Raw genomic sequence first — 12,151 nt, 5'->3', positions numbered from 1 at the left:
TGCTGGCTTCTTTAACTTTAAACATTGAGGAAATTGACAAGACCATGGGTTAACAAGGATTTTAGTTAAAAGCTATGAACAATTGAAAGGTAAGGCAGAGGCAAACAATGGAATTTGGAATGGGCCCAGCTTGGAATGTCTGAATTGAAGGAATTCTTCAACAAGGAGTTGCCAGCTATATCTCTGAACAAGCACAGAACCCGCCAGAAAAGAGTAAGATATAATTAAACACAAATAAACAAAGCCGGCGTGTAATTACAATTGTTTACTCGTCAGCCATTATTACTCTGTCTGCAGTCATTAAAGAACAGATTTAGTAGATTCTGTAACTGTAACAAACTGCAGACATAAAAAAGATGTCAAGGGGACCACACTACAGCAAGGAATACTATATTTACTCATTACTGAACGGAAATGAACCCAGCACTTTAACATCAACCAACTCTAATTCTACACTCAACACAGGACCTAATTCAATTAACATTACACTGGGATGTGCAATTTTAATTTTGATTAACGGAGATAAATCAAAATGAAAATGCTTTCTATTATTGTTGCATGTATTTTAGTAAACCATTTTTGACAGCTGTAAGGTAAATGAATGGGGCTCTTAATCACAAACATTAGGTGAGTCTGAACTGCAATTAAAGGGCTTAGCACTTTTTGTTAGTAGTTTAAACAGAAAAACAATGCAGAAATACATTTTTTAAACTGGTAATAGTCAAAACTACTCAGAGTAATAAAGACAATGGGGTATATTTTAATGATATACACAGAGGCAGGTACACCTGCTGCTGCCTATTACTATACATGCCAACAGTCCCTATATGGTCGGGACAGTCCCGATTTTCTAGGAAATGTTCTGCGTCCCGATTCATAGGAAGAAAACCACACGCTGTGCTCTTCGTGCGGCTGACACATCTGCTGAGACAAAGGAAAGAACTCTTCATTGTGTCTATTTTTAACTTTTTACTGTCATGATGGTCGTGTGGTGTTGAGTTGGTTGGGATATGTCTATTATATAATAATGAGTGATTTTTGCATATGACCCCTCCCATGTGTATGATGCATGACCCCCACTCCCGGGGACGAGTGTCCCGCTGAACAGTTTCCAAATGTTGGCAAATATGTGTTATTCCTATATTCTACTGGTGTTTTACAGTGATTTACTGACCCTTCCAAATTCACATAACTAAATACAATAAAATACAGTAGAAAGAGAGCCTCTGCTGTTGATCATTAAAATGTTATAAGAACTATAGCCATCAGAGCAAGTGCTTTTCAAACTGAGCACGTTTTTCAAATTGAAAACTACATCGTAAGTTTCATATTGATTATATTAAGCATTAAGAGTCTTGTTATACTGTACATCAGTTTTTCCAGTAATAAAGTATTTAGATTAACATGGCAAATGCTCTTCATATTTCATTGAAATATTGAAGCTCAAACTTTTAGTTGAAGGAACAAATGTATTGGTGGGGGGGGTTGTTATTCTTTCCAGCTGTGTACAGATTGTTGATAATAAATACTGTATGAAAGCAACATATTTACCAACTACAGTTCATTACATGCATATTTCAAATCCCCACAGGGTGTCATTGCACTTTCTTGAGTAAGGGCAGATTGATGTATTATTCGCTTATTCTGTTCACTGATTTTAGTAATCGCTACCTGTTCCATTAAGTGGATTAAAAGCCTCTTCGTTTTTCATGCAGCCCAAAACTGGGTTATTTTAATTGCGCATTGGGTTACACTGCTTTTGATGGGTGCAGTCCAATCAAAATATGCAGAGTCCAGCAAAAACATCAACTTTGCAGCTCAAGTGCTTGAGAAGTGGCTGCAGTTATATGGAGGGTTGGCTCAGGATTTCTAAAGATATGTTGAGCATGGGGTTGGAGGGGGGGCGGACCATTCGTTACTATACAACGGGACATTTCCATACATTATTTTAAGCCAACCTTTCTTGGCTTGTGACCCTCAGGACATCCTGACTGGGATCTCCCTCAGGGTCATTTGGGAGAACATAGTTCCGCCCTGGAGCCAGCCTGGAGCTAGAGCTGAGCTACCGGAGCTACTCCGGAGCCACAGCTAGCAACACGGAGCACGGTCAACCCTACCTCACTGTAACCCAGCTTTATGGAACAACAGAAAGAAGAAAAAGAGTTGCAATGCATTCACATGTTCTGATAAATATATATTAGAACAATCGTCAAAGACACTGGAAAGGTTAATATCGAGCACCAAGTGAACCTTTTAACATATGCACCCCTCCCTTTTTTTTTTAAAGAGTTGCTTTTCGTTAGGATGTTGACAAGAGTAACACGTCTAAAAGTAGATTTTCTGTCTCAAGCATTTACAGATGTATAGTAAGAAATTAAACAGCCTGGTATTTGATGAAGAAAACCAGCCAAGCATGAATCAGAGAATAACAAAAAAGGCTCCAGTACAAAATCAATCACTTAAAAACATTAGTGTGAATGTCAGGCATCATGGAAAAAAAGCATCAAACTGAAACTATTTCTTCCTTTTCGTGCAGTATTACATCAACTGCATTAGATCACAGTATTTTGGATGACTGCAATAACACTGCAAAATGAATTAGTCAGCAATATAATTACACAGCACTACCACTGAAAAGTCATGCTGTTGTATTGCCGTATACCTGCAGCACATCTCTGTTGTAATGCTATGGATGGCCAGCAGGTTGAACTCACCCCGTGGAGGGAGTCATGATGCAGCCCCCCTTGTCTGGAGAGACCCGGCAGTTGCAGCCCCTCTCAGGGGTGTCGTGGTTCATTCCGAAGTTGTGCCCCAGCTCGTGAGCCAGAGTCACTGCTGCGCCGAGAGGGTTCTCCGAATGGTCCTGGAAGGGAATCAGGAATCTCTTATCACTGCATTCCTGTTTGACGTTATCCCCTACCCCACAGACATGTTGTCTCTTTGAGCTCACCGGGCATCTGGTCAGTTGGGTCCGCTGTATTGCGGCGAGGAAGAAACAGTACCTAGCGAATTTGCCTCCCTAACCAGCAGAATCCCCAGGGACTATACACAGCCAGGACACCAACCTGCATTCCCCTGCCTATCCCTGACTATATGACTCACCCTGCACATCACCCGGTTGTACCTTTACCATGTGAGCCACTAGGGGGCCTTCAGCGTATCACATAGTTCAATCCATTTCAGGCTTTTATTACTGCTTCAGTAGCCATATCGATATGTCTAATGAAGCTCAGGTGTGACTGACTAAGAACATAGTTGGAATGCAATGATACTCTTATCTGTAATGCTATGCAATGATAGTCTAAGCTATAATGCTTTTAAAAAAAAAAAAAAAAAATCAGTTTAATTTAATGCCTGTACAGTCAAAACTGACATATGATGGCTGCAGGACTTAATAGTGTGCAGACAAGTGGTTACGTCAAGCCTTGAAATATGCCTTGAATTACTACAAAAAAGATATATACTGTATTCTATATTATTCAATAGGCCTGCCAAAAATACTACAGTTCCTCCACCACAGGTTAATCAGGGAGATGTCAAACCTGGGGTTCCTCATTTTATACAATCAGCTCTAGAAAACAAGAGCAGAGACCTAACTGCTTTACTGAGTAAGTTTCATCGAAGACTAAGAGGTAAACCAGCTGTGTCAGTTTGTGTTTTCATCTGATATGAATTATAGACCTGGTATCCCAAAGGGGTAGGGCTTTTGAGCAGGTCAAAGAAATGTAATTAGTAGTTTTATATTTAAGGCAAACCTTTTTTTGTTTAGACTTAACGTCATTCACTTCATGACAATACAAAGACATTTATTGAATGTCGTGTGTGAAATACTGTTTAGTATACCTTAGAAACAAAACAACGATTATAAAGACAAGTTTTCCATTTGTATATATAGGATTGGCTGAGGTGAAGTTCATCCTCAGTCATTGGACTCGATAATAAAAGTCCATCGGTTCAAAACTTCCCAACACGCTGGTTATTAAAAGTGTACAACTTCTTTAGTTCTTCAGTGGTGGAAATTCAAGAATGATGTAGGCTGTGAATATGGTTCTTACATTAAACAATTAGTTCCAGGGATCAGTTTGGGTTCACCGTAAAACAAAAATTATGAAAACAGGTTCAATGCATTTGGATGTATTGTTCAGTGTGTAAGCTGGACAGTGTTCTGAGACAATAAGAAATCAAGGGTTTGCCTCTTGCTTCTTGTCTTATTTGCTCATAGTGCTGAACAATCGGAGAATTGTGAAAACCATTCCAACGCATTCCAAAACCAGTCTCGCAGAATAAGTAATAGAGTATGAAAACTGTTTAATTTCATTCCTCCGCCTCTTAACTTTATATGTCGTCCTTTAATCACACAACTAAAGCATTGCCATATGTGGGAAGCAAGGATAAACATCTGGAAACAAGCTGTTAACCTGGCATCCTGTAATGTAGCCATCATTGTAACAAGTGTAACCTGTGCATTGTATGTCAGTGACATTTAATAATAAAGTCATGACGTCAACAAAATCATTCGACAGGCTGATTCTACCGAATGTCCAGCCTTCACCTAAATCAAGAGAGCCATCTTGTGAGACGTACGGGGCCCAAGAGCCATCTGCTGTACAGCTCTCCCAGTCCAATTTCACCTGCATTGCAATATATTGAGAGGAACGGTAGTTTCTCGCGTCAAGTTATCAGCGAGAACTCTATACAGCAAGGATAGTTTACATGTTTTCAGGGGATTGGCGCAGCAAAAGTAAATCAGCCAAAAGCACCATTTCACTTTTAACTTGTAGTTCCCAACACTCTTAGGTGAAATGTCGAAAAAAAGGCAATACCAGCCACGCAATAAGAAAAATAAGTCGCCAAAGTAAGGTAAAAATGTCTTTCTCCTTCTACCATTTTTTGCAGATTTTTGCAGACCCCAGGCACTTTTATCCATGCATATGTATATTACAGGACATCCGAGTTTAATGACAATTAACTTGTTTTGTCAACATGGAAATATACTAGGGAATACACTTATTGTGACATTTATATTAAGCAATTTATTTCTGTTTTAAAATTGGAACATTTGCCTGCAAAAAATATATATTTTTAATGTAATATAAATATAAAAAAGTTCTAGCATGCATGGGATTTGAAACTATAACTTTAAGTTTGTGTTGTGTTATACTGTCAGTGCTATACGATTAGTTTAGAAAACAAGCAGTATTTTGAAAGATGAAGTCAGCCAGCTGAGAATTCTCAGGACTCATATTTTTTATATATTGGAGATTTTTTTGGAGATTTTTTTTTTTTTCGAGTCATCTCATCATTCTGAGATTCTGATATTGATCTCTGAAAAATGTTGGTTTTCTGTAACGCTCATTGTGGTCCCTATTGGCTCAAGCAAGTATGGTTTCCTCTCAATACTGATTGATGAGAGTAACTCTATTTGTGGTCAAAAAGGAATGTTAATTTCTGAGAATTAGCTATGCTGAAGGATAGCCTATATATTTGGTAAAAGTAAAACATTAACACACACAATTGCTTTGTTGCAGGTCTGTTCAGTTTGTCTCAGGACTTGTTGTCTGTTCAGTTTGTCTCATCTGTCTTTTATGTTACATGTATTCTAAGGGGAAGGGGTCACGCCGTTACTAGCATGGGAAGGGGGAGCGATCGAATGAGTGGGGAGAATGTGTGTTGCTGTTTTTGGGGGTTGCAGACCATGGATGTGACTGGTTGATGCCCTGGACAGCGGCGGGAAATGACGGGAAGTTATATAAGGAGGTGCATGAACCTGGGGACTGGAGACAGTCCAGCACTGAACTTCAATGAGAAACTGTGGGTGCGACTGAGCGAGCATGTGAGCTGTGACCGGAGAGAATATTCAGTGAAAGTGCCAAGACTAAAACGTAGGGTTATTATTTTGGTGCCGTGAATTCCGGCCCCTGGCAGGAATTCTCTGTAGTTTCAAATAAAACAAACATTTTGCGAATTCAACACCGTCTCCCTGAGTACTATTTCCTAAATATGAAAACGTTACAATATACTAAATGAACGGATCAAGATCAGAGTCTTCTTCGTCTCGTTACTTGTAAAAAACTGTAACTTTACTGCTATACTACTAGCAAATGTTGTAAAATGGAAGGACAAACTTTGTGGTGTGAGAAGCTAGGGCATCTACATTGCAAGCTGCATTGGAAGCATGTCTTGGGTTTGATTGCCACACAGGGTTTATATTGCAAACTTAAAAAATGTTTCAATGTATTTTATTTATGTGTAACAAACACATTTTTAATGTGAAAAAAAAAATAGTTGATATGAATGACACTTTCATTAAACATACATACTTTTGCACACATAACTTTAATGTGTATATATATGGGAACAATAAAAGCAGATCAAACTTGAATCAAAAACATAAGCCAAGTTAGTAGAAACAATTGGGGCAACCTTGACCCCCACCGCTTTTACAGTTGTGCCTACTTGCTTGGTGCTGTGCAAGGTTGCCCCAATGGTTTCTTGAAACTGGGCTTGTGTTTTTGATATCTCCACTTTAAATGGCTGGGCACTTTTGATAACTTGACGTTTTTTCACGTTTCCAATGTGTTTTTGTTTCAGATCCATGACACAGGGGTAAACTCTCTACCTGCATTGCACTATATCCATGACACGGGGAGGGGGAGGACAAGGTCTGACTCTCTGCTTCTCTTCAGAAGCTGTCATTGGGATCTTTACAGAGTAGACAGGACCTTGTTTTAATGTCCACCTGACTAAACAACCCCTCCAGTAGCACAATGGCCCTCTTACACCATTTTGGAGCACTGGTTGAATTTATTTGATGTGTTTGAGGGCTGTTTTGTATCAAATCCATAGGCCAGATGGGATCTGGATAAAGGAAGCTATGCACGATTATTTGGATGAACCCAATTCAGTGCAACTTCCCTTAGCCCTCAGGAATAAACCCGCTCCTACTGATGGAAGTCAGTTAGGTTTTGTTCCCCTTTTCCTGTCTGCTTGAGATTTTATACTTCGTTATTTATGTATTTGTTTTTAATCTTAAAGCAGAGGTAATATTTTTTTTCCTTTTTGATTTAGAGCTTCAAAGCCTGTATTAAGTCAATAATTGAACTGGAAAGATCTGTCACATTTCCTATGAAATCACCACTCACCATAACAATTCCTCCAGATTGCTCTGCGGTACACATGCTCATTATAGGAGCCATGCCAATGGTGGTCCCCTGAAAATACACTCCGCTGTTAAAAAAAAAGACAAAAGCACTGGATTAAGCAAAAGCTTCCAATTAGCATACTATATTCTCCTTTGGATCTCCTTGTAATTCCCAGTAAAACAACCCTTTATCCTCCTCAGTGACATTATCAAGCTCTGACAGCTTCAAAAAGCTTTAATGTCACTCCAATAGTCTTCCAATGTCAATGCTGGAAATTCAGGAAAACTAGTATACTGTACATTGGTTCAACATTTGACCATTTTAATGCAAGATTGTCCAGGTCTGTGCTTTCCCAAAGAGGCCCCATCCCAATGCTAGCTGGATTCAGAACTTCAGAATGAGCCTTTGACCATGTTGCCAGGGGTGATATCCATGCTCTTCTGGACAAGCTTTCGAAAATGGTATCCGTACAGATGGTACAGGAAATACCATCTGTTTTCAGTTCAAAGTGAACCTCAAACTTTTTACAAAAAAGGATCTAAGCTGTGATTTAAAAAGAGACAATTTGAGCAAATGTCAAATGCTGTCAGTTAGACAATACACTAATTAGGTTTGTAAAAGTAGAACCACATACATATTAAGAACAAATTAGACATTTAATGATAGTACTGGCATTTTAATATTGTTTACAATATACTGCATTAATCCAAGCCAATCAGTATCTAAAAAACTATTATTACTATTCAGTTGTAAGTTGATATGGCTACTATTCCTCCATGAGAGGGGAAGAGGGGTCTCCTCTATCAGTAGCTAATATCTCTTATTCAGTCCTCAACAGAAAAAAGAGCGCTCTTAGTGTTTAGCCCCATGTTTTATGAGGATCTTTACTCAAGGTAACACACTGTTCATTCATGATGTCACAAGGAGCTTTTGGGACGGTTCAAGTCTATAACCTCTAGACTAGTATATCACCTATTCTTGATTATCTGCGTGGCATAACTTTCCTCACCTCACAAGCTGGGCATTGTCGTGTGGCTTCTGGGGCAGCAGCTTGAGCTTCCTCCAATCCAAGAACTCGTGCAGCGTGGTGAAGGGGTCCTGGGTAATGGAGCACTTGTCTGTGTCACTCCAAACTTCCAAACCTACAAGGGCCACTCGAATATTCAGCGGTCTGTAAAACTAAACAGGCAGATACGAGTGTTGATCACAGTCTATTATGCTGAGTTGGTTTAACTCAGCTAAGGTGGACTGTGATTATTATTTGAATGGTTGTACTCCTATTCTCTTACCTTATCAACATAATTAGCAACCTCAATCAGCCGCTGTTTAACCTTTTCAACATCTTTTCCTTGCCTCTGAAACTGAAGTTTAAAAATGAGTTAGATTCATGTTTTATGCAGAAAAATGTTAATCTTTTTACAAATACTACGTGGCAAACAAAATAAGCTGTACAACTACAAAAACACAGAAAAAGGCATGAAGATCATTCATGCAGTTGGAATACTAAGGCCCTGTAAAAGAATAGTATAAACCTATACAACACAAACTGTTTCAATATGTATCTAGTTTAATACAGTACATGGTGAGACTAACAGTGTGTGTTAAATGTAATCACACCAACCAGTAACTTCAGAAAAGAACATTAATAACTGGAGTGATGCTTAATTTCCAAAAAGGATATTTCAGATTTGAATGTTTATAGGAACATTTTACATACAATAACATTTGTGTGGTAAAATACAATGCTAGTATGAATCTATTTTTCACCAGAACAGCTGGAAGCTTGTATGTCATCTATACATTATTTTTCAAATGTACACAAACCAACCCTAGGCACACGATTAGCTAAATCCTCATATCAGTTACAGACTAACCATAATATTCAGGAAAATGCCAATTCTGTCAGAAAGGGAAACAGTTTTTTTTTTTTTTTTCCCCAAATTGTTTCAGTATGTACTGGATATAGCACACATGGGTCAAGGTGAAATTGTATTTTTGTCTGCAGGAACATGAATACACACTCTTTCAGACGATTTCAAGAATATCAGAACACCCCTTTTCTGGTCTCATATGCAGTGTTACAGAATACACTTGAACTGCTTTTTTTGAAGGGTTAAAAAGGCACGGACCATTCATTCTTGCAGTTTCCAAGATTTTATATTTTTCTTTTCATTAAACTGAAGAGGATGAAAGTATTGTTGAAAAAAAAACAAACCCTGAAAAAAAACATCTCTTTGCTGCAAGATTCGTTTTCACATCACCATGCTTCTAAACATTGTGTTTTTTTTCTTATTTCCATGCCACTGTGACGCCTATTTTTCTTTTCACTGGGAGATATAACAGCACTTAAACAAACCCTGAAACGAATGCCTCCTTCTTACCTCTCTGTTATCCGCTACGATAATTAGTTCCACATATTTGGTCGTCCTTTGAGTGTCCCTCTTGCGCTGGAAAAGCAAAGATAAATAGAAAGTTTAGAAGGGAGTAGGCAGATTGGCTGATCTACGAGAGACAGGAGGCTAAACAAAACCACTTTAGACTGGCCATTTTATTCTCCACGGGAAGAGGGAAATCTGGAAAATGATTCTTAACCCATTATCACCCTGTCACCATCAGTCTGTTTTAAAATCCTTGAATAAAAATAAATAAAATAAAAGATTTTCAATAGACACTTTACAGATACCTTGGTCCTAGTCTGTTTTGCAGAATATAAGGTGACACTAAGTGTATGGTAGGCCTTATTAATTGGTTATTTTTTTCTGAAAATAACTCAGAAATAACTTTTAAGAAGAATTAAGGTTGTAGCTAGGAATAGGGTAATGAATTGATAAAAAATATTAAGGTTTAGTGGTAATATATCATATGCAGTGTTACAGAATACACTTTAACTGCTGTTTTGAAGGGTTAAAAAGGCACGGACCATTCATTCTTGCAATTTCTAAGATTTTATATTTTTCTTTTCATTAAATTGAAGAGGATGGAAGTATTTTAAAAAAAGCGACAATTTAGATTTTTGGATTACAAAGGCAGCACTCCTTGGTTGATTACTCTGCCACATCATCATTGAAAGCACTCTGCATTATACAATTTAGTTTAGATAAGAAATAAAATGCACTCCAGTATAATCAAAACATGTCAGAAGATGACAAGAGAAAAACAGGCTACTGCTAATTATCCTCTCAGATGAAGAAGGTCCATTTGTTAATCCTTTCATGTTTTTTTTTCTCTACATTTTGCAGACAACCACTACTGTATATACCATAAGATACATGAATCTATACTAATGCTGTTTTGCAAATGGTGTCTCGCTTGCATACATAGCATGAAAAACAGCATAAAGATATTATTTTACTAAACAGACATTTTTACTTAGCCCTACAAAAGCTATAGGGTACAGTCCAAAATGTAGGGACTGGTATTCTCTTGTGTGTTGGACCTTACATTCTCACTGTCAATGTGTTAATTCCAAATACACCTTTCACTACATGCAGTGAAGCAGTTTACAGCCTGCATGTCAATGTCATTTAGGTAGGGTGACATGAGATTGAGAAAGACGGCTCGATGATAAGTGGTTACCATAACAGAGATCCCAACTGCCCAGGTTTTCAGCACTGAGATTTCACAGCACTGCTATAATGACTTCTCTGTGTCACAACCTCTATTTCTGCTGCTAAACAATCTAGGGACCTTGTGCAATTATAACCACGATTCTGTGTGGTTGAAGCTTCTCTTTATCTATGACCGTATAGCTGACTGCCTCAAGCTGAATTAAACCAAGTAGGGATAATAGAATACATCCATATACTGGTAAAGCATTGACATTTACTTTTGGATCTAAAGTAAACACAACAAACAAACATTGTGATTGAAATGTATTTTAAATAAACTCACAGTTCATAATCCTTCCTTTCAGGAATTCTGTACTGCTTCCAGAGGTTAATATGTTAATTTGTTTGGGGTCAAATTATGATACAAGTTATAAGGCGTATGAAGAGCCTCATTGACTGGCAGCAAAGTGACCTTCCCATATTTTAGGTCTGTTGTCTGATTTACAATTTATATTATTCCCCAGTTCTTAGCTAAAACATTTATTTATTTCTCTTTTTTTGTAGTTTGAGAGAATTTAAACCTCAGCACAGTAATTGAAACTAATTTTCTCTGAATTTACCCATCCATTAGATACACTCTGCATGCACTTAAACTAGAAAAATAACGATTCCATTTGAACAGTAAAAGGGCGACCATCGCTCACAAATCTCATATTCTCCTTACCCTCATGTTGAACGCATCAAAGGACTTGGCAGTGCTGTCCAAAGTGATGCCTGATATGTTGAAACCGTGACCACAAGTGCCAGGAGGACCACTGAGATTCTCCGCTCTGTAAATGAAGTGAGTACCATTCGTGGCACCTTCGGCTGGCTCCAAGACATAGGTTTTATTTTCAAGTGAGATGAAGCCCCTGTAAAAGAAAATGTTTGTCACATGAATATGGAAGCTGGTGCACTTCTGTGTTCAACAGTTATCACGCTTCCAGAACATTCCTTACAAATTACATTTTAAGCACAGCTACTTTCATAAAATAACATTAGCAACAAAAACCTTCAAGTGTGAGGTTGCACCAATCTGACTATATTGGGTGGCTCTGCATCGGCAATACCCGGTAGTAGCTCTCTGTGAAAAAAACTGCAATTTCACTGTCATAGTGTTATATTTTGAGAGTATTTTTTTTACAGTTCAAATGCAGACCTGCAATATAACACATTGCTCTGTGTTATTAAAAATGTTTTACACCTGTAGATCACCTTAAGGACTGAAAAAGCAGGTTGAAGGTGTTGGCTGGTTCACGTTTTGTTACATGGAAGGGCAGCATACAAAAACTCAGCAAAGAAATCAGAAAATTTGAACAAAATTGGATTATTTCATTATTAGTCTCTAGAAAAAAAGTTTTGAAAACCACCAGGATCTAACATGTTCTAATACACATGACAAACATTTAGGGTTAAGTGCTG

General features: G+C 38.0%; 1 protein-coding gene across 2 annotated transcripts in view; it reads right to left on the bottom strand.

Annotated features, from left to right (window-relative positions):
• The window catches only part of LOC117414663 (disintegrin and metalloproteinase domain-containing protein 12-like), an 81,339-nt gene that overhangs the window by 14,771 nt on the left and 54,417 nt on the right, over positions 1 to 12,151 (bottom strand). For both annotated transcript variants that reach the window (XM_034024427.3, XM_034024426.3), the window contains exons 6-11: positions 11,415 to 11,601; positions 9,524 to 9,589; positions 8,432 to 8,503; positions 8,152 to 8,321; positions 7,143 to 7,227; positions 2,715 to 2,863 (exon numbers count right to left, since the gene is read on the bottom strand). In XM_034024427.3, coding sequence (XP_033880318.2) covers positions 2,715 to 2,863; positions 7,143 to 7,227; positions 8,152 to 8,321; positions 8,432 to 8,503; positions 9,524 to 9,589; positions 11,415 to 11,601 — 729 coding nt within the window. The remainder of the gene's footprint in view (positions 1 to 2,714; positions 2,864 to 7,142; positions 7,228 to 8,151; positions 8,322 to 8,431; positions 8,504 to 9,523; positions 9,590 to 11,414; positions 11,602 to 12,151) is intronic.

Source organism: Acipenser ruthenus, chromosome 7, assembly GCF_902713425.1.
Source record: "Acipenser ruthenus chromosome 7, fAciRut3.2 maternal haplotype, whole genome shotgun sequence".
NCBI lineage: Eukaryota > Metazoa > Chordata > Actinopteri > Acipenseriformes > Acipenseridae > Acipenser > Acipenser ruthenus.
This window is presented reverse-complemented; position numbering and strand designations above follow the sequence as displayed.